General features: G+C 50.2%; 1 protein-coding gene across 3 annotated transcripts in view; it reads left to right on the plus strand.

Moving 5' to 3' along the window:
* Positions 1 to 22,108, plus strand: part of PRICKLE2 (prickle planar cell polarity protein 2) — a 106,470-nt gene that overhangs the window by 82,430 nt on the left and 1,932 nt on the right. For all 3 annotated transcript variants that reach the window (XM_030501635.1, XM_030501637.1, XM_030501636.1), the window contains 5 exons: positions 4,152 to 4,265; positions 6,166 to 6,303; positions 7,186 to 7,389; positions 8,834 to 9,020; positions 11,537 to 12,400. In XM_030501635.1, coding sequence (XP_030357495.1) covers positions 4,152 to 4,265; positions 6,166 to 6,303; positions 7,186 to 7,389; positions 8,834 to 9,020; positions 11,537 to 12,400 — 1,507 coding nt within the window. The remainder of the gene's footprint in view (positions 1 to 4,151; positions 4,266 to 6,165; positions 6,304 to 7,185; positions 7,390 to 8,833; positions 9,021 to 11,536; positions 12,401 to 22,108) is intronic.

Consider the following 22,108-nt stretch of genomic DNA (forward strand, 5'->3'; position numbering starts at 1 on the left):
TTTAATTCATTGATCAAAGAGATCCTTCATCAATGGCGTAAATTGGCAGGTTGGTTGCTAACTTTTCCTTGTGGGAAAAGGTGTAAGACTTTGCTCACAAATACGCTCACGTGAGTTGTGTCTTTGGTCAGCCGTGGGGCTGCCAGGAGAAGCTGCAGTCCTGCCTTTACTAGCAGGGGTAGGTTTGTAAACTGTCAAAGTTAAAATGGAAACACACCCCAAACCTAGGAAGACTGCAGAACACAAAGGCATTTGTAAACTTAATGTAATTACTTTCCACAGTGCCTTTGAATAAAGTTGGCTCCACTTTAAAGGCTTTTTCCTACCCTTGTTTTACATTATGTTCTTTCCTTTCTCCTGGTTTCTTTCTTTCTTTAATTTCTGTGTGTGTGTCTCCCCCTCCCCCCCTGCCCTGCACCCTCCAGTTTTAGCTCCAAGCAGCTGTTAATTTCCAAAATGTGAATCAGTTCTTGTTAGCAAAACTTGATGTTTGGACACTTTCCTTTTCAAAGTGAGAATAACGCCCTGGGAAGATGGATATCTGCTGCGCTGGGTTCTTGCAGTACAGAGCCCATCCGAGTGCCTGCGAGATCTCCTCAGGGCAGGATGGGGCTTGCCTGGCCATCCACAGCACCCACAGCCAGCCTGCCCCCATGGCATCTGAGGCCTCGTGACATTGTTTGAATCCTTATTTTAACTCAGCCTGATGTTTTCCAGATTCCTCTGGGGTTTCTCCCATCCAGATGTGAGCAGAGGTCAGAGAGAACAGGGGCAAAGCAGGGAAGTTGAGGATGAAAGCCTGGCCCCGCAAGTGTCTCCTGTGTGTTAGCGATGCTTGTTAGGATAAGGATAGGCAGAGCAGATCTGTTGTGAGGGGAAGCAGCAGGATGTGGAGCTGCTGTGTTCTACGGCAGAAGTATTTAATAATAAAACAGTTAAAGATACCACACGAGTTAGAAGGGAAATGTTTTCCATCCTGGGTCATTGCCCCACACTGTTTTCCTTATCTGGGTGCTGCTCATGTTGCAGAGCCTGTAAGGTCAGCGAGGAGCCATCTGCTGGTGCTTGGGGGGTCTGGATCAGGCCCTTTAGCCCTTCATGGCTCACTAGTTAAAAAGGCTTGTGCGTGCTCCGGACCAGAGCTGGGTGGAGGAGGAGTTGTTTTCGCAGAAAACAGTGACCTTTCGTCCAAAGGCAAAGTGCAGACTGAGCAGTTTTAGTTTTCCAGCAAGTTAACATTTTCTGTAGGCCTTTTCCCTGAAAAGCCAGATTGCTCTGAGAATCCCCCCTTTCCTTCTTTAACTTGTTCTTGAGCATCACGACGGGGCTGTGCCAGCATAACTGACAGCCAGTTATCCATGGAGTAGGGAATGCTGTCACCAGCTGGCTGAGCACAGAGGCAGGGGACCCTGGCAGCCTATGACCCCATCCCTCAAAGGCTTGGCTCTCCCATCCACGGACTTGGGTGCATCCCATCAGGAAGTAGGTGATCGATGAGAGAGTGTATTTGCACAAGCCTGGGTTAACATCAGTCCAGGGAAGCAGTGTCCTGCTCTTCATCTGCGCTCTGGCTGGACCTCTCGGGACAGGAGTGATACTCCTGGTGAAAGGATCTGTGCATCCTCCTGGTTCAGGTTTGTCCCAGGAAGGATGACGTGTGTAAAGGCAACAGCAGAAGAAGCCATTGACAGACATGATAAGAGGGTTTTCTCTCCATGAGCTGTCTCATGGGTGCTGGTCAAGGACTGGCAGCAGGCTCCACTCCGTCCCCTCCATGAGCACCCCTGCAGAAGGTCGCTTTGGCTGATGCAGATCCAAAGCAAACCCTTTCAAGTTATTTCGGGCAACAGAACACAGGTTAGAGCCTGTTATATTTATTTTGTTTTGCTTTTCAAACCAAATTGCCCATCCCTGCCGAGCTATGTTGCTGCTGTGATGGGAGCCAGTTCCCGCAGACCTACTGAGACTAAATGGAAAACTTCCCAGCGGAAGCAGGAGAGCAGAGCTGGGCACGTACATCCCGCCGCGTCGGGCTCCGGGGAAGAACTCACATCCCTGCTTTTCACCCAGGGTTGAGTGTCTTGTAGCTCATTGCTTTAGGGACCAGAGCAGCGCGATGGAATTTGGCAGCTCTTCAAAACAAAGAAAAGTCATTTCTGGTCTCCTCCAGCTTCAAGGACTCAGCGGGCAAAAAACCTTCATTTCAAGGGATAAAAACACAAACTAACCAACCTGAGCGCAGGGGAGAACGAGCAGCCTGTCCACACGTGGAGAGTTTGGCAAGAGGAGTCAGGAGGTATCTGTACCGGCTGGGAAGGCTCAGCATGGCAGCGCGGTAAGAGGTACAGCAGCCGGGGTGTCACCAAGAGATATTAATCTTCAAGCTCTGCTATGGACTAGCTGCATGAACTCGGGGAACTCAGTTAACACCATTATGCTGTGAATAGTCCTTTCCAGCATCTATATTTGCTACCTCATGTAGCGTGTCATAAGAATTTAAGTGTATTTATTGTGCTTTGATGTCATTGGATGAAGGATGCTCTATAAATGCAAAGTAAGTATTCTAATGTATGTAGTTTGTTTCCTTTTTAACATAACAAAATACTTAGCAGCCTTTCTTTGGCAGTTTTCATAGCTGGTGGGTCTGTTTCTGCTGTGCCTTAGCAAAACAAATTTAGGGGTTTGCAGTGGCATATGTTCAGTGTGTTCCTTAGCTTCATGACACGAACAGTTCCTTTGTCATCAACCCTGCAGAGTTACGGGCAGAAATCTGCTAAAAATCATCCTTTCTGCAAAACCTAATGATGGGGAAAGGTGAATGTTAAGAGTTGGTTTGGGGAGGAACTGGGAATTGAGAAAAGCAATTGAAAGCAGTGGAACAGCTCCGAGTGAGACCAGGGAGTGAGGTGAATGCATAGAAACGGTTCCTGAATAATGCCAGGTTTGGATATTTATTCTGGAGTAAAAAGTGATGTCTTCTTGTTGAAGGTAACTCCTGTATGAGCCACCCCCAGCAGCCCGCAAGCCCATGGGTGATCTCCCCTGCCAGCTAGCCTCTGCGTCCCCATATCCCCATCCCTCACAGGGACCCAAGGTGGCTTGTCATCCTGCAGATGCTGGTGGGGTCATGTGGACAGAGAAAGCTTCTCTAGGGAAAGCCAGCCCAGGTGGTGCTTTCTACACAGGGGGAGGAAAAGCTGATCAGAAGCCACTGCAAAGCATCATTTGGGAAAAGCCCTGTGAAAGCTGCAGGCAGTACAGCCGCTCTGAGATGAATTGCTGCAGTGTCTCAGAGCCAAGGGAGCGTCTCAGGGGGTTAATCCCACCGCAGCAAAGGCAGAAAGCTGTATGCACCGGGAAAAGAGTTTGCATCTCTCTAGCCAAGTGCAGATTTAAGGAAGTCATCCAGCCCTCTGCTCCTGCCTGAGCATCCAGAAGCATCCGGGTCTGCAAAGACTCCTGATCCCAGCTGAGCTTTCCCTTACCTTTACCTTCTCCTGGTTCTTCCTGAGCCATCAACATCACCGTTGCCATTTCAGAGCTGATCCTTGGCCAGCGAGTCCCATCCCGGTGCCTGGCCCGGCCCTCAAGCGCACATCCCAGGTGTGGCAGTCGGAGGAGAGAACACACTGGGGTTCAGGGTGTGCTTCCTCTCCGGGCTGCCACCGAGCTCCTCCAGCGCCGTGCCCCACCGCACTGCCTTTATAATAGAAGGTTTTAATTACAACCTCCGAGACGAAAGAGAAAAACCTGAAGCCTTCCAACAGATTTTATCTGCTGTTTATTTCCACAAATTGCTGCAGAAAAAAGCCCGGAGGGTTTTGATGGAGGTGGAGGCTGAGATAGCCGGCAACACGGAGGCTGCCGGGGCGCAGCCTTTTTAACCTCCCCTGCTGAGGCGGGTGCCGACACATCCCCGCAGCCGGCAAAACATGCTAACGCTATGGAGGCTGACCGAGCAAACGGTAAGGAGCTCTGCTGCCTCTTTTCTCCATGGGGAAAAGGAAATAGAACCAAAGCAGAGCCTGGATGTGTTTTCCCTGCTCAAAATCATTGGGAAGGCCTGGTGACCGCTGGCTCGGGGGGTGGCTGCTGGCCGAGCACAGGCTTGCCCAGGGAGCCCCATTGCAGTCCCTTCTCTTGCTCCATAGGTGCATCAGTACTACAGCTGCCTGCCTGAGGACAAGGTGCCCTACGTCAACAGCCCAGGAGAAAAGTCTCGCATAAAGCAGCTCTTGCACCAGCTGCCACCGCACGACAATGAGGTTAGTAGCCAAAAAGTGTCCTCGGACACCCCTCAGGGCTGCGGGTGGAGAGGGGATGCACCTCCTGGGGTTGTTTGTAGTAGTTGTGGCTGGTCCATTCTCAGCCCTTTCTGCTTTTGGGTTTATTTACTTGGAGTTTGGTTATGTTGCTATATAAGTGCTGTATTTACTCCCTGCTTCAATGGTGTCGGAGGTGGGAAGGGAGTTGTTTGTTTCCAAAGTTATCATTTCTTAAATCATCCTTCTTCAGTTCTCTGAAATAAAAGCATTTTTTCAACCCTCGGAGGCCAAAGCCGCGTTATGAGTGGCTTGAAATGCCGTTGAGATCAGCTAGAGCCAGATCCAAAGTTGCCAAAGCCTTTTCCCAAATGCTGCTTCCAGTTCACATTGGGAATGGGAACGCATGTGCTGAGGAGGGGTTTCACTTGGAGTGAGTCTTACGAGCTGGGAGAGCCTGGCAAGCAGGGTGTTGAGCCAAAACCAGTCAGAGTAAACAAACTTTAACACATCTCACAAGAAAGATGTGATGCAGCAAAAAGGGTACAGTCTTTGACATCCTGTTCTTGTCATTGATAACATTGGCTTCCGGTAGCCCATGAAATTTCCCTGTGTAAACAACAGAAAAAAGTGTTTTTCATGCTGCTTTCTGAAGAAGCCGCTCTGGAAAGTACGTGCAGGTAACGTGTTTGATCTAGGTCAGATTTTAACGAGTTTGCCTGTGCGTGGCTGGGTGCCACGGGCACAGCGCGGCGCTGCCAGCACCAGAGGAGCTCCAGGCACCGGGCAGGGGCTTCTTCCTGCACACCCTTGGGCCCCAACCTGCCCGCCCACCTTCCTTGGCAGCTACTGAGAACCCACAGCCTCCAACAGGCAAAAATTGTAAGAACAGATACACGTGAATGCTGCTGCTGCAGCAGAGGCTCATTGGAGGCATGAGTCTCCATGTGTTTTCTGCAAATCAGCAGGGTTTAAATCCAGTTTCCCCTTGTGCTTGGGTTTGCTCCTTTGAAAATTCAAGGTGTGATAGGACAAGGGGTGATGGATTCAAACTTAACCAGGGGAAGTTCAGGTTACCAGGAAGAAGTTCGTTACTGTGAGGGTGGTGAGATGCTGGCACAGGTTGCCCAGAGAAGTGGTGAATGCTTCATCCCTGGCAGTGTTCAAGGCCAGGTTGGACGGGGCTTGGGTGACATGGTCTAGTGTGAGGCATCCCTGCCCATGGCAGGGGGTTGGAACTGGCTGATCTTAAGGTCCTTTCCAACCCAAACTATCCTGTGATTCTCTGTTGAGATGAAACCAGCCAAGAGCTAAGCAAGATGCAAATAGCCAGGAAAACCTCAGAGTTTTATAAGCTTTGGGGACATCGCATTGTTCATTGTTTGTATCATTTTATTTTACTTAGTTCTTTATTACCTTTCAATGTAGAGGTTTGGCAAATGTGCAAACTTGACCCTATGCTGGAAGAATAGCTGGAGTTCCCAAATAGCTCAAACTCCCATCATTTGCATGGAGAAAAGGGGCTGTGCTCTAGAAATGCTAATTCAGTATTTTGAAGCTGTAAGACCTTTGCTATAAGGAGGCTGGTGGAGAAAGCAGGAAATCCATCAGTCTGATTGCTGGTCTGGGTGGGATGCTGAGGACCCATCTTCTATGACTTTACTACAAACCGAGCACCTGAAGAGCAACCTCCCTCCTGCCCTCTCTTCTCATCTCTACCTCTTGAGATTTTTTTACCAAACCCTGCAGTGACTGAAGCCCGGATAGCTGAGTTTCTCCAGCCTCCCCCAAGCCAAGGACAGAGTTTGTTTCTGTAACCCCCATGCAGAGGTTTGCAGAGCCCCTGGGATGTGGATTGCTCGCCAGGGACACCTGTACACTGAGCATCACTGGTGTTTTTTAGGTCCGCTATTGCAATTCACTGGATGAGGAGGAGAAGAGGGAGCTCAAACTCTTCAGCAACCAAAGGAAGAGGGAAAATTTAGGGAGAGGCAACGTCCGGCCATTCCCTGTAACCATGACGGGAGCCATCTGTGAGCAGGTGGGTAGTAACTGATGAACTTGTGCAAGTGGGGCAGCTTTTGGATCACTAAAGTTAGGTGAAGCTCTCAGGAGTAGCACTCACCCTCTGCTCTTCACCAGCTACAAGCATTGGGGTCCATTGGGTGCTTGCCAGGAGTACCCCACAATATTTCATGTGGAGCAGTCATTTCAGCTCCTGGCCTTGTGCAGGGGGGAAGCTGTTTATATCCTGGCCACAGAATGGGGATGAAAAGAGATTGAGAGATAGCAGAAAGGAGCTGTGAATTAACACCTTCTGCTGTGGTTGTGAAAGCAGCTCTTTGGTAATTGGTGGCAGTGGGCTCAACTGCTCCCTGGTAAATACTAGGTTTTTGAGACACCACCTGGGGTACTGCATCCAGCTCTGGGGCCCCCAACATAAGGAGGACGTGGACCTGCTGGAGCAAGTCCAAAGGAGGCCACAAAGATGCTCCAAGGGCTGGAGCAGCTCTATAATGGAGACAGGCTGAGAGAGCTGGGCTGGTTCAGCCTGGAGAAGGCTCAGGAGAGACGTTAGAGCACCTTCCAGCGCCTAAAGGGGCTACAAGAAACCTGGAGAGGGGCTTTGGACAAGGGCCTGTAGAGACACAACAAGGGGGAATGGCTTTAAACTGACAAAGGAGAGATTTAGATTAGAAATTAGAAAGAAATTCTTTATGAGGGTGCTGAGGCGCTGGCACAGGGTGCCCAGAGAAGCTGTGGCTGCCCCAGCCCTGGCAGTGCTCAAGGCCAGGTTGGACGGGGCTTGGAGCAACTTGCTGTAGTGGAAGGAGTCCCTGCCCATGGCAGGAGGTTGGAACTGGATGAGCTTTAAGGTCCTTTCCAACCCAATCCATTCTATGATTCTATGGTTTTCTGACAGTGTGGCGGCCAGATCAATGGGGGGGACATGGCCGTCTTCGCCTCGCGAGCGGGACATGGTGTTTGCTGGCACCCTCCCTGCTTCATCTGCAGCGTCTGCAACGAGCTGCTGGTCGACCTGATCTACTTCTACCAAGATGGGAAGATCTACTGCGGCAGGCACCACGCCGAGTGCCTCAAGCCTCGCTGCGCGGCGTGCGACGAGGTAAGAGCCAGCTCACCCTGGCTTCTGCCACATGCCGTGAGTGTTTCCAGTAACAGCAGAGCCTTCCTGCTGTTGATTTTAGTCAGCTGTGTGTGGTGGTCCTCCCTCTCCTCTGTTTTCCCAGAGGAAGCTTCTGGTGGGATGAGTGCTGTGTTTCCTACAAGGTGGTAGTGACTGAGTAAACGCTGGGCTGGAATAGGCTTTAGGAGAGGTGATTAATGGGCTAAAGGAAGCCGAACAAATGGAATACAAAACGAATAGAGAGAATAATACAGAGTGACCTCTGAGCGTTTCTCAAGTGTCAATCTCTGTTTAAAAAGCTGGTGAAGGAAATTGTTCTGGCTTTTAAAGTTATGAAAACCATAGTGTGGAAAACCATATGTACTATAAAATACCATGTCCCCATCTATGCAAGCATGTAATAGTAAATATCCAAGGCTATATGCACTTCAGATATAAAGAACATTGACGTATGTGTTCAATTAAATTTGTAGTGTTACCAGTAAAAAAACAACTCCTAACCATTCGACTGACCCTATTTCTTTGTGGCTTAGGCTAGGTAATTTTTTTCATGTACTTTTTTATCCCTGCAAATTCTCATATAAGTCTTTCATTCAGGTCCTTCTTTAACGCACATTTCTTTCCCTGAAACACTCGGTGCTAACTGTGAGAAGGAATGACTCAGGAGTAAGAGGAACTGCAGGGGAAAAGCTTTTGGTGTGACCTGTGCTGGGACAGAGAGCCAGGGAGCAGAGCCTGGCTGCTGCTTACTCCCCTGGCTTGGCTTTGGGAGTGGGGATAGGAAGCAGAGACAGCAAGAAAGCATCTGCTGAAAACATTTTAGGTGGCTGCTTCACCAGCCCACCCTTAACAGCACTCTGTGCCTCAGTTTTCCCACTTGTATAATGACTGCGATCATCTTTATAAGCACACAAGCTGGGGAAGAGACAACAGTGAGGAGTCTTGTAGCTCTGTCTTCTCTCCCCTTCAGAGAGCTGCCACTTCTTGTGGTTTTGCTCATCATTTATACTCGGGTCCCTGTTTCAGAGATGGGTAAATGTGTTTTAGTAAGTGGCTGCTCTGTTCTTCAAAAGCCCACCAGATCGATTGGTTGTATATAAGCGTGTTTATTACCCTGATCGACCCCTCCTGCTGATGGATGTGCTTAGGAGCACATTACTGCAAACTGCCTTAACACTTCATAGTCCGTGCACTAACGTGGTGCTGAGGTATTTGCATTTTAATGGATTTCCTGAAGAAGTGATGGGTGCCCCTGCAAGCCAGACCACGGGAGTTTCCCATGCATCATTTAGCTGTAAAATTTGGAGGCTGTATGAGCAAAGGGGCACATCTGCTGTGCACAGGCAGGAGATAGGAACATTGGTGTCCACATCCCAGGTCCCATTTCTGACTGACTGCTCCATATTCCTGTTTCCCTCCCCAGATCATTTTTGCTGATGAATGCACCGAGGCCGAAGGGCGGCACTGGCACATGAAGCACTTCTGCTGCTTCGAATGTGAGACGGTGCTGGGGGGGCAGAGGTACATCATGAAGGACGGCAGGCCCTACTGCTGCAGCTGCTTCGAGTCTCTCTATGCTGAGTACTGTGACACTTGCGCCCAGCACATCGGTAAGTGCCACTCTCCTGCAGCCTGGAATGTGGTTTCTAGCAAGGAGAGCTGTTGCAGTAAGTCTTTGACAGCAACCTGGGTCTGCAGACAGCACTAGAGCCCACCAAGGAGCTAGCATGGTAATCTGTTTGATTAAACCACTGCTTATCCCTTCTTGTTGCTTCTCTATCAGAGGGCAACCTCAGGAGCTGTTGCAGCCACTGAAAGCTTTCTCTGGCCTAGTATAATGCATGCTTTTTTCCCTTGAAATCTTGTTTTCCTGTAAACAGCCTGGCGCTTCGTCTCTCAGATTTTTCCCAGCCAAGCTTGCCAAAGGATCGCATGAATTAATGAGCTACTGACAGGAAAGATGCTTGTTCATTAGGCATCATTATTGTTTCTGTTAGCCTTTTCTAATCAACCCAAAGATAGATGTTCTCAGACAGAAAGAAATAACGCATTAGAGCCAATTTTGGTTTCTAGAACAGTGATTTGAAATATGCTTTATTCTGGGGGCTAGCTGTCCCCCAGCACTCAGGGGTGGTAAACAGGACAGACTGGGAAGCTGCCTTGCTGCTCTCCCCAGCCCCGTTTGCCACTTGGCTGAGCATTTGCTCGCGGGTGCATGGGCAGCTCTTTCTTTGTCCATAGAGGTGCGCTCACGTGTTCACGTATTTCAGAGGCTGCAGGGAAACAAAAAACCCCCAAACAACCATTTTGCTCCTGTGCAGTAGCCAGATGGCACGAAGCAGGGGGAAACTCAGGGCTTCAGCAAGGCACTTGGAGGACGTGTTTGCTGTGACCTGCAGCACATCCTTCCCCAAAGCTCAGCTGCGGAGCGGTGAGGAAGCAGCTGTTAACGCTTCTCACATGCTCCCTTCTCTCCTGCTTCCCCCATCTGCTATCCTCCCCTCTGTCTGGCCGGCTGGAGCCTGCTGACTCTCAGGCTTTGGGGGCAGAATGCCTGTTTTGGTGCATATCTGCACATTTCTAGCAAAGAAGGGACTGCAGCCATCTTACTGCTTGTAGTAGTCACTGAGTGTTGTGCTTAAGAACTACATAAATCAGAGATAAGACTTGGGGTTGAGTAGCTGAGAGTTTAAGGAGGCTGTGGTCCTTCCTCTGCGAGATGGCTTGGGCGCATTGGAAAAGGAGCTGATAAAATCCCACCCACCGTCTTGCCTCTCTTTTGTCTGCAAGTGTAACACTCCAGTCTGTATAAAAGCATTTCATTCTTTATAAGGGAAAGAAAAAAAAACCCCAATTACACCAAACCAAACCTAGTTTGGAATAAAACGGGCCGTTAATGTACTGTTCATTTGTAAACTGTGCGAGCCCGTGCTGTGCACACGTGTGGTGCAGCACCCCGCTGTGCTGGCCAGCCCACCCTGTGCAAGGCAGTTTCTCAGGTAACGGGGGCTTTTGCCAGGAACAGCAGCTTAAACCAGTGAATGAATGTTATAATTGAAACCTCGGGAGCTTTTGCTCACAGCTCTGACCAAGACCGATGTGCGTGCAGCAGGCATGTGCTCCCCAGGGCTCGGCTGGCGGGGGACAGACTTGCTGCATCAATTCCTTTAGTTAAGCCAAGGGGGGCTGCAGGGGGCAAGGCAGGGGTGTGCACTCAAATCCCTGGGGCTGGGTCTTTCTTTTCCCTTTCGGAGAAGGGGCCCCAGTAGCCAAAATAAAGTTAGGATGGGGTTGTGGTAGCAGTGAGGGATGGGGATATCATCTGCTTTGTTGCATACTTAACCAGGGCAGCAGAAATTCCTCATTACAGTTCAGTTGGAGGCTTTTTGTTGTTTTTTTTTAAAATAGGCAGCATATTATTGGTTTGACTTCAAGGACTTTATGGAGAACTTCTTGCATTCCTTTGCTTTATGAACGGAAATATCCCCATTTAATACGAAATAGCTTGAGGCTCAGTTCTGCTGCCTTTCCCAACACTGAGTAACTCCCAAGCAAAGGCCTGCAGCCTGCAAGGAATTAGAAATGGGCTTAACTTCACACATCAGAGAAACCCTGCTGAAGGCTTTCAAGAGCAAGCCTGAGTGCATGCTGCTTGTAGTTGATCATAGAATCATAGAATGGTTTGGGTTGGAAGGGACCTAAAGGTCATGTAGTGCCATATCCCCTGCCATGGGCAGGGACACCTTCCTCTAGAGCAAGTTGCTCTAAGCCCTGTCCAGCCTGGCCTTGAACACTGCCAGGGGTGGGGCAGCCACAGCTTCTCTGGGCACCGTGTGCCTCATCACCCTCATAGGGAAGGATTTCTTCCTGATATCTAACCTTAATCTCCCCTCTGGCAGGTTAAAGCCATTCCCCCTTGTCCTGTCCCTACAGGCCCTTGTCCAAAGTCCCTCTCCAGGTTTCTGGAAGCCCCTTTAGTCACTGGAAGCTGCTCTAAGGTCTCCCTGGAGCCTTCTCCAGGCTGAACCATCCCAGCTCTCTCAGCCTGTCTTCGTAGGGATGCATGTGTGCAGTGTGAGGTGATGTACATGTGCTGGCTCTCACGCTGTGCATCTTCCCCTTCAAGGTATCGACCAGGGCCAGATGACATACGACGGCCAGCACTGGCACGCCACTGAGACCTGCTTCTGCTGTGCACAGTGCAAGAAGTCCCTGCTGGGACGACCCTTCCTGCCCAAGCAGGGGCAGATCTTCTGCTCCAGGGCCTGCAGTGTCGGCGATGACCCCAATGGCTCTGACTCCTCCGACTCGGCTTTCCAAAGCGCGCGAGCCAAGGAGTCCCGCCGCAGCGCCAAGATCGGCAAGAACAAGGGGAAAGGCGAGGAGGGAGCGCGCAGCCCATGCAACCAGCTGCAGGTCACCTCCAACCGCCTCTCCACCGATGTGGACCCGCTGTCCCTGCAGATGGATTTGCTGAGCCTGGCCAGTCAGACGCCAAGCCTCAACAGGGAGCACTTGTGGAGGAGCCGGGATGAGCTCTATCACTACGGGAGCAAAATGGAACAAAGTCAGCCCCAAAGCCCTTTGCAGCTTCTCAGCCAGTGCAACATAAGGACCTCTTATAACCCCAGCCAGGTCCCAGGCTCGCAGCAGGATTTATGGGCGAAACATTTCAGCAACCAAAAGAGGAGCTCCTCACTGGCCATGAAGAGCCATGGCGGCAGCTTCATCCAGGACTGCAGAGAAGACTATTACTCGGGGAGGCTTCGTTCACAGGAGAGCTACAGCGACATGTCCAACCAGAGCTTTCCAGAGACCAGAGGAAGCCTCAAAGTCCCTAAGTACGAAGAGGAAGAGGAAGGTGAGATGTCGACACCACAGTGCCGCACCCGGCACCCCATCAATGCCCTCAAGTTCCCAGAGGACCTGACGCCCACCGAGCAGACTCCCCGTGGCTCCATGGAGTCCCTCGCGCTCTCCAATGCAACAGGTACATCACCCCTGTTCCCAGGATATCACCCTGCAGCCATCCTGGATCTCCTCCATGTGATGGGGTCAGTGCCACAGGTGGTGCCTTCCCATTGGAGGGGTGACCGGCAGCTTGGGGACTGCTGCTCAGTGCCTGGCAGCCCCTTCTTGCTTTGCTTGCTGGTTTACCAAATGCAGGGCTTTATGGACTGCTGGCTTGTCCATGTTAGCTCAAAACAAATGTTTTTCAAGCTCTTTAATCCTCCCTTTTGTGAAGGGGAGGGGGGGAGAAATCAAGGCCAGCTGCTAACGCAGAGGCAGATTCTAGCCTTCAGTGTGCTTTGAAGGACTGCTGTCAGCTGCTCTTGCAGGCTGAAACTATTTTAAAATGCTTTGAAATAAGCCCCTTTTGCATGTTGGACAGTCCTTGGGAATGTGACTAGTTAAAAGAAATTCCTCGCCCTGTATGCACGGCTCTGTTTCTCCTCTTCCCCAATCCCTGTGTAGAAACTGCAGGGAAAAGCCAGGCGAGATGCTTGTCCCGTCAGGCTGAACCCATTTCTCATGAGCACATCCCAGGGTAATATTTCTCAGTCCTCTCACCCCAAACATGTTTGGGTTTCATTCTGCAGCCGCGGGGCTGGCTGTGCGTGCACGGACGTGCCTGCAGCAGGCTCTGGTCCGTGGCTCAGCACTGGGGAAGCTCAGTGCCCTGCGAGCTCCATCCTCCATGCAGGTAGTTTGCATTATCAGATGGTTGAGCTCATCTGGCACAGCTATCACTTGCTTCCGTGTCCCTCAGCAGAAAACTTCTTGGGAAAGATTGATGGGGATGCTGGCAATGGGTGCCTAGAGAGCTGAACCCAAGCTCCGTGCTCTGCCCTGCCTGGACAGACAGGTTTGCTCTGCTACACCCGTGCTTCCTCCTCGCCCTGCTCCTTGGTGTGTTTGTTTAGGGAAGTTGCCAGCCCTGTGCCAAGATGTGAAATGATTCCTGTGTTAAGCTGGGATCTCCCTAACCGGCAAGTGGCAAAGCAGTGGGGGGAAGAGGAGAGGCTAATGAGCTGGAGAGGGTTTTGCTCAAACAGCCCCACATATACACAGAGGAAAAATAGTTGTGAAATGGTGAGGGAGTTGGGAATTGCTCTCCAAAACAAGGTTTCCATAAGCAAAGCTCCATATTTCCAAAGCCGCTCGTGTTCCTGAAAACTCCTATTGTGTAAACCCCATCAGTACAAAGAGTCTTGAGCAACACTGAGTTCCGATGAGCAATCCCTGGGTATTGGAGGGGTTTTTGCATGCTTTGGAGGTGAAGTGTAACAAGTTATTGAGGATACAGGTCAAGAGACGGGAAATGTGGCAAGGCCTTTATATTAGAGTGAAAATCATTCTGTCTTTCAGTTTAGAAACCCTTTTTAAAATGCTAGGAAGGAAACCTTCCAAAGGGACCCGTCCCATAGGTTCCTGAAGCATGACTTTCCTTACAGGCAGTGCCTGCTGTAACGACTCGCTTCTTTCCTGCTTTCTGGAACAGAGGCTCAGCATGATGGGGCTTGCAGTGAATTGAAGCAGTTCCTCTGCAGAGTGAGGTGATAATATTTTTATTGATGTGGAGGATTCTAATAACTTGCCTTGCTCTGGGACCTGGCTCAGCTCAAGCTGGGGGGCACTGGGCACTAACAGGCAGTTTCCCCAGGGCAGTGTGTGCAATTATGGAGGACACAATTATCATCCCGTGTAATTGGCAGCGTTTTGAGGATGGGGATGTCAGGGTGCAGCATCCCAATGCTTTTTCCATCCCCACTGCCACTGGGGAAGCAGCCCAGCAAGCACCGCATGAGGCTCCCCCATAAACTCCTGGGCATCCACACACAAGGTCCTTTTGAGCTGCTGTTGCCTACAGCACAGTTGCTTTACCTTATAAAGTGAAATAACACTGCATCCATCTAAAATTTTATGCCATCACTGAAAACCCTTTTTTCTTTATAGGGAGCTGAAGGGCAAACAGTCCCTGACCTGCAGAGTGCATGTTAAAAGCTGGTCCTTCCCTGGCAGCAAATTTCGCTGTGATGTTTCTATTACAACTAATTAGCCAGAGACATCAGTAAGAGCAGATAACTCACGGGGTGTGCAGCAGCAGTCCCTGTGTCCCTGGCCAGAAGGCTGCCTCCTGCGAACAGATGTTGTCCCTATAATATTTGTAATGCATTCAGTGCCAGACTGGGGGTCACCCGTTGGGTAGGTCAAGATCTGTGTGATCCCAAGTGTCCTGCGAGACCCCAGGTTTTCCCCTTAACAACCAGGCTGTACTTAATCACTTGAAAGCCAGTTCCTCATGGGTTAGTAAAGATGTGTGACACTGTGTTAATCCTGGACATTGCCCTCAAAGTGCTGGACTGTTCTCTGCTTCACTCACCATGGGTAGTAGTGCACCAGCAGACACTTGAGTTGCAGGGGTAGCTGTGACCCTCCTTGTGCTCTGTCTCAGGGTTTGAATTAGATGGGAGCATCTCTGCCACCCTCTGGTTTTTGCTAGTGTAAGAAGTGCCATAAATGCTGATGTGATTTAAACACATCCACTGAAAAAGGGCAGCTTCCTGCTGGTGCAGGGCATCTCTCTTCTCCTTCCACATTTCTGTTTGAAAATCCCTTTTCTGTCATCAGCTGAAGGCTGTGACAGACTGATCTCTCACAGTTTCTTGGAGACTGGGTGATCCTCCTGCCCAGCATGGCCATTAGATGGAGAGGCAAAGAGCAAAAACTATTCCCCAGCACATTTTCCAAGAGAGAGCTCATTTTTTGCTGATTTTATATTTTCTTTTATATTGTATTTCCTTTGGCTGCTTTTGGGTTTTGTTTTGTTTTTTTTTTATGGCATTAGCAACAATACAAAACACTGGATGCTGTAGCAATGTTTACCCCGTAGCTCCCTTCATGAAGCAATCAGGATGATGCTAAGATGGAGTTTGTCCAGGAAGCTTTCCTCATGAGGAGGACCCTACCAGAGGTTAATCACTTCCCAGAAGATACTCGGTCCATCACAGCCCTGCTCCCGGTGCTGGTGCTCTGCCTTGCTCAGCTTGTGCTTGCACTGCCCTCTAAAAGGGTTTTGCAGGCACTGTATGTGCCTTGCAGCTGAATTAGAAACCCAGACCTGATCTCTGCTGATTCCAAGTAGTCAATTCCACAAAATCCCATCTAGTCAAATAGCCCACTAATGCTAAATGTTATTCTCTGGGAACAGTCTCTATGTGCAGCTTGCAGAGAGCAGGAGTACTTTGGAGGTAGAAGTCATGTTGAGCGGTGACACTGTTGTGTGTGAAAGGAGAAATAGATTTTGAGCATTCCTTGAGGAAAATGAGTCTGGGCGAGGGTAACAGCCTCATCTGTCACAGGCGTAAATCCAGGGGAAAAAAAGATGTTAAACTGGTGCCATTACAGGGTGGAATGTAATTTCACATATATGGCACATGTTTCTCCTGTCATCTGTGTTGTGAGATGCCCAAAGGCCCCAAACAGCTGGTTTTTCCAGGGCTAGACAACAACTGGGCTATACCCAGAAAGCAGAGAGAAAAAAACCTATCAATATGCACATGAGTTAGTGCTGATCCCTGCGCATCTGAGTTCCAGAGTGACCTGAGAGCATCGTCTGTGTCCAGCTCCCTCTTCCTCTTGCCTGAGGAGGAGCTGAAAGGTTTGGGGTGGGAGGAAGAAAAAGCCCCATTTCTGAGGGCCAGGGTTATATTTTCCAAAGAAACAATGGCACAGCCCCTCCTGCACCAAGGGTTTGGGAACACCCTCAGGGGTGGCAGCAAGAGGCTCCACGTGAGGAATCCAGGGGCTGGTCCCCATCCCTGTGTCCTCATGGCACTGCATCCCACCAGTGCTCCTGTTCCCCCTGGGCTGGAGAGGGGAGCTGCCCCAGGCACTTCAGCTGAGTTGTGCAAGCCAGAAGATGACGTATTGGCTGTTCCTGACTTTTTCTAAGAAAAAGGAGGCTCCCAACTCTCCAGCACGCTCCTACCACACTCTTTTCCCCAGACATGGGCAGCGTAAAACTGCTTCCAAGTCGGGAGATGGGATCCCTGGAGGGATTTCTTGTGATTTTGAGATCCAGGTATAACTCATGAGTCATTTTGAAACCAAACATGAAGACAGAGGTCTTCCATCCCAAATGACCAATGCCAAAACATTATAAAGCTGCCAGGAATGTTTCCTCTCCCTCTCACCCGCCTTTTGCTGCTCAGCAATGGGAGGTTTGGCATGCTCACTGTGGGGGCCAGCCACATTCATGCCTTCACCCCATTTGGCACATAGATGTGCCAAAGCACGTGGACTAACAACAAAACCAGAGGGAGAACCAAAATACGCTTCTGGAAGGAGATTATGTCAGGGGAAGCAATAGCACATCATCCCTGACATAGCACGTTGGCCATCCCGCCTTGTCTGGGCAGGGCATAAGAGCTGGTGTTGCTGACAAGAGGGGCCACCGAGTGCTTCTAGGTTAAAATCCAAACCCTTTCCCCATGTGGGGACTTCTTTCAGCGAGCTGGGATCCAGGGACTGACTGTGTGGGAAATACATCCTGACACCTTTGGCATGGCACATGGGGGCACACCATGGAGGCTCTCAGCAGCACGACCCACTTGGCAAGCGCTTTGCTTTCCCTGGAATTGTTTAGTTTCCATCATTTCCAGTTACATAAGGGTTCTGCTTTATTTCTGCATGCCCCGAGGTCACTCAGAAGTGAGACAAGGCTGAGCTATAAACAAAGCCCTGGGCAGGCTGTTTCTCCTTAAGTTCCTTTTTAGTTCTTGGGGTTGAACTTGAAATAAACCCTGTTTCAGGGGTGGTGAGGATGTGCCTGCCTGGTGCTGTGAGATAGAGGGCTCTGACGTTGGTGGCTGGACATGAGAGATCCCATCCTGTTCCCCCTTGTGCCTTTACAGCTGCATTTAAACACTGGGTTGGGCGCAGGGTTTTGGTGCAGGCAGGCACCCATCTGGGGCTCAGGTGGTGAGGGCTGCGATGCACAGGTGTATGTGTACATGATGATAAATGTAAAGGCAAGAAGCAAGCGTCAGCATAGCCTGGTTTGTTTGCAATATCCTAAGTCAGGGCATTTTGCATTCCCCAGGCAGGGCGAAGCAGACGATGCTATCTGTGCAGTGGATGTCTGGCTGCAGCAGAGCCTCACCCCATGTTAGCGCAGCTTCGCTGGGAGTTGAATGTAATGAGGGCTGGAAGCTGCTTCCCTTCACAGGGGGCTTCATTCCCAGCCTCCCACCCAGCGTACGTGCTCCCTGCGGCCCCTCTGCTGTCATTTGCCAAGTGGTTTAATAATTCATAATTACTGCAACTTGCAGCCCCGGTTTAGCAAAGCACCCAGTGAGATTTCAGCGCCTCCGAGTGCTTTGTTGTGGCGAGGTTGTAGAGGTGATGCTCATGAGGAATATCTCTGTGCCTTATTTGGTTGTTATTTCCCTTGGCAATGTTGATGGGATAAACATAGTTCTAATAGGGGTGGGGAAAGACTTCAGAGAGGATCATACCGCATGTTCTTATCAAACCTTAATGTTAAGCAGAAACCTGATTTGCGTTCCCAGTGCTGTAGCCAGTTTTATATCGAACGCCTGCAGACGAGCTACAGCTTTGGTTTGTGCTCATCCAAAGGCGTGTGTTTCCGTGGCTCCAGGGTGAAATATTGAGCCTGGCAGCCCCACGCAGCGGAGAACGGCAGCAAAATAACCCACTGTGTCCACATGCGCCGCGGTGCTGGCTCCAGTCTGGCCACGGGATGGCTCCCAGCCGATGCACCGCGCTGGCAGCAGGTGCCAGCTCTCCTCTTCCAGTGCAAGAGCCTCTGGGGCAGCCGCCAACGGATGCGCTCAGAGCATCATTCTACACCGGGAAAGTCTGGTGGGTGTCCCTTGCACGTCACCCCAAGGTCTGCACCCTTGGAAAGGGCTTGGTGATGGGTAAGAACCATCCTGAGCTGGGCTCCTGCTCCCCTGGATGGCCTTGGGAAACAGATTCTTAAGTTTCCTTGTTAGAAAATAGTCACCACTACATGGTGGGGTCTCCCCTTACATGCCCTTTCTTCCAGGTTAGGGCTCACTCGGGTTATTAGCTGTGTTCCCAGATGAAACACTTCATTAAAAGGGAGCTGCAGCGGCTGTAAATAAATACTGGTAATTCAAGAAGATCAGACCTCAATGCACTAGTGTAGCTCTGAAATGGCAAGTGACTGCAGGAAAGGAGGGTTGGTGCCACATTCACCCTGTCCAGGGAGACCTGGAGCCACCCTACATGTGCCCAGGCATCTGCTGCCTTTGGGTGCCCAGGAGACCCTCAAGTGCTGGAGCCTGCCCCAGCTATCCGCTGTGATTGCACAGGAAGAGTTTTCTTCTTCTCCAAGCTGAAATTTTCCTTGCAGGAGTTCAGCAGACCTGGAGAATAATGTGTTCCCCTCCTCTCTGCCAGCAATTTTTTCCGTGTTTGAAGGCTGTTATTACATCCCCTTCAGCCTTCTCTTCTCTAGACTAAACAACCCCTGCTCTTTCAAACTTTATTCCTAGGTTATATTTTCTTGATGAAACTTTTTAGACAAATGGTTATTGCCGTCCTCTGAACTCGCTGTGGTTAGACCAGAGGGCTCCTGGCTTGTTTCCACCATTACCTTGCTGAGGCTCTGTGGCTCCGCAGAGATAGGTAGGATCATTTAGGGAGCTTTGAAAGATTAATCTGAGCCTAACCCCCACTTGTGATGCTTTATACCTTGCATTGGTGTTAATGTAAAGTTAAGCCTTGTGTTTCACATGTTAGAAGTTGCATCCTTGAGAAGTGAAGCTGTTGGGTCTTGGGGTAGCTTTGCTGCAACCTCAGAAGCATGGGCTCCATCCCACCCTGAGGTGTGTGTGCTCTGTGCTGCCAGTCCTCTTATAATCGACATTTTCTCAGCGATTCAAGATCTTAAAATGTGTGCTTAATTACAATTAGGCTGTCTGAACAGCCAGAAACATCCCCTGGACCTAATAATCACTGATTAAACCTTGCGCTCCAAGCACGAGCCGTACGTGCAGGCTCCCCATGTGAAATTGCTGCCCTTTGTGCTGACCAGCACTTTGAAGGAGAGGGAGAGACAAAAGCACTCACAGTGTGTGCAAGGGGATGGAGACCCTCATCCTGTGTAAACTTAACCTGTGAAATGCTGACTCTGCCGTTCCAGGAGCCAGAGAGAGATGGCCATGGTGGGAGAGCCAAAACCTGCAGGTACCATCCGATGTGATGCTGTGCACTAGGGTGAAGCACTGGCTTATTCTGTGGCCCTATGAGGTGGGACAAGGACGGTCCATTTCAAATGATGATGCTGCCAAAATCCATCTGCTGACACCACAGAAGCATCCTTTGGTGTTTAGAGCGGTATTCCTGCACACTGCTCTCGTTGCTCATTCTTATTGTGGTTCTCTTAACGAAGGGTTGCATAAATGTCACTGAGGGCTCATTTCTTTGGCGTCAGCTATTGTCTGACAGATCCGATTAAGGCCACACTCGGCTGTCAGCAGCCGTGATTCACATTTGGGTTAGCTCTGCCATCAATCCCACTGTTATTCTGGCTTTTTGAGAGGTCTTTGTGCATGTTACCGAGTTGCCTTTTTCTCCTGGAGGTGCTGCTGGGCTTCGTCATGGTGGCACAGGAGGGACACGGGGAGCAGTGCCTGATGTGACAAACAGCACCACTTGGATCAGAGGCAGAAGATCGTGGGTCCAGCAGGGAATCACTCAATCCTATAATGGGAGCAGGGAACACAGGCGGGCAGGTCCTTGGAAGGGATGGGGAGCCTGTGCAGGACTGTTTCCAAAGGGCAGTAGGCAGATTGGGTTGGCTCACTTAGGATCAGTGTGGCTTAGGAAAAGATAAGAGGTGTGAAACTGGGTTGGAAAGTGTGTCCTTTTCAAAACAAAACATGGCTTTTCCTTGTGTTTTTTTTTTAACCCAGCCTCTCCCTTTTCCTGCAGCATTCACGGATCACCTTTGCTTTACCTTCCTCTGTAATCATAAACTCCAGAAACATCCCCGTTAGCAGCAGAAAAGCAAAGGAGCAGAGAGAAATGGCTGTGGTGGTTGGGGCTCAGGGAGCAAAACCAAATCATGTGAAACCCGGTGGTGGCTTGGGCTCACGTGCTAAAGCTCTCCCTGGTGCCACCAAGGGGAGGGTTTGGCAAAGCTTTGCCCATCTTTGCAGCATCTGTTGATCTTTTTAAGGCTGAGTCCAAAGAAACCCTTGAAGCAGCTCACGAGCAGGGTTAGTGACAGCAGCCGTTGTTCAGGTTTGGCAAGAGCGGCGAATGCCGAAGGAGCTGAGCTCTCGATGAAATGTAAGCAGCTTTTGCGAAGGGGGAAAAGAGAAGTTTATTCTTGAATTGTGGGCTGGGTTGTTGTTTTATTTAATTAATTCACAAAGTCATAAATTCCTGGTGATTGCATAAGGGCTGTGTGTCATGGTGAAAATCCTGCTGATGGTGCACAGCTCTCTGTGTTTGGTCTGCACGGGGAGGTTGTCGGAGAGGGGTGGGGAGGAGAGCGCCAAAGCAAACACTCTGTGTTTGATTTGGGATGAAATGGATCTCTTTTGAAAGAGCTTGTGAAACGTGTTGTCCTGAGCTTCCAGTGCGAGTGCTGACTGCTGCCAGTTGTCAAGCCAACACGGGGATAGTCACAAAATAGGCAGGAAACACCCTTAAAACAGGCCAAGGACTAGGGCAACGTGGGGTGCGTTGAGTTTCTCATTGATGGGCAGGTGCTGAGCAGACGCACCACTTCTCTGCTTCTGGGTGAAGGCTTTCTGGGCTGGAGGAAGGCATCTTGCAGGAGCTCAGAGATAGCTGGCACGTGGGAAACACTCAGTGGGCCACCTTCCCAAGGAGGGCAGCCCATCAGGCTGGAATTGATTTTCCTGCCCATGTGCAGCTCCATGGATATCTGCAGAGATAGCCTGGCACTCCCACTGTCCAACTGCTTATGGGGAGCTCCAGCAGACTCTGTGGGGCTTGGGTGTTTCATCGCCTTGACTGCATGCACATGACCAAGGCTGTGCCTTCTGTCCCACCACAGGTGTCGTAGAATCACAGAATGGTTTGGGTTGGAAGGGACCTTAAAGCTCATCCAGTTCCAACCCCTGCCACGGGCAGGGACACCTTCCACTAGAGCAGATTGCTCTTGAACACTCCTCAAACACTGCCAGGGATGGGACAGCCACAGCTTTTCTGGGCAACGTGTTCAATGGGACCTGTGCAGCATAGTGACAAGCCTGAATTAGTGGCCCCATTTTAAGCTGCCCCTGATGTTGTTCAGTCCTCCAAAACATATCGTTGCACAAAGTGTGGGTGCTGGATCATGGCACCCTAGTTATCTCAGCGTGCAGGAGGCCTCAGGTTACCTCTGACGCAGAATTTCTCACTGGCATTGCTAGTTATTCCTATCAAGTCGCAGGCAGTGTAGACATATGGGGAAGGGAAGTCGTGAAAAGCAACTCAGAGTCCAACTCAAAACACCTTAAATTGGTGTGATTTCCCCAAAGGAGGAACTGCCTGCTCTTTAGGAAAAAATAAATTCATCCTCTTGAAAGGGCTCTTCAGGACAGCATCTAAATCATCAAGTTATTCTTTAAAGCAAAAGTATTAGGCTAAAACCAGCCTTCTCTCCACATCTCTGCTGATAGAAAATTCT

This window comes from Strigops habroptila, chromosome 11 (assembly GCF_004027225.2).
Source record: "Strigops habroptila isolate Jane chromosome 11, bStrHab1.2.pri, whole genome shotgun sequence".
NCBI classification, from domain to species: domain Eukaryota; kingdom Metazoa; phylum Chordata; class Aves; order Psittaciformes; family Psittacidae; genus Strigops; species Strigops habroptila.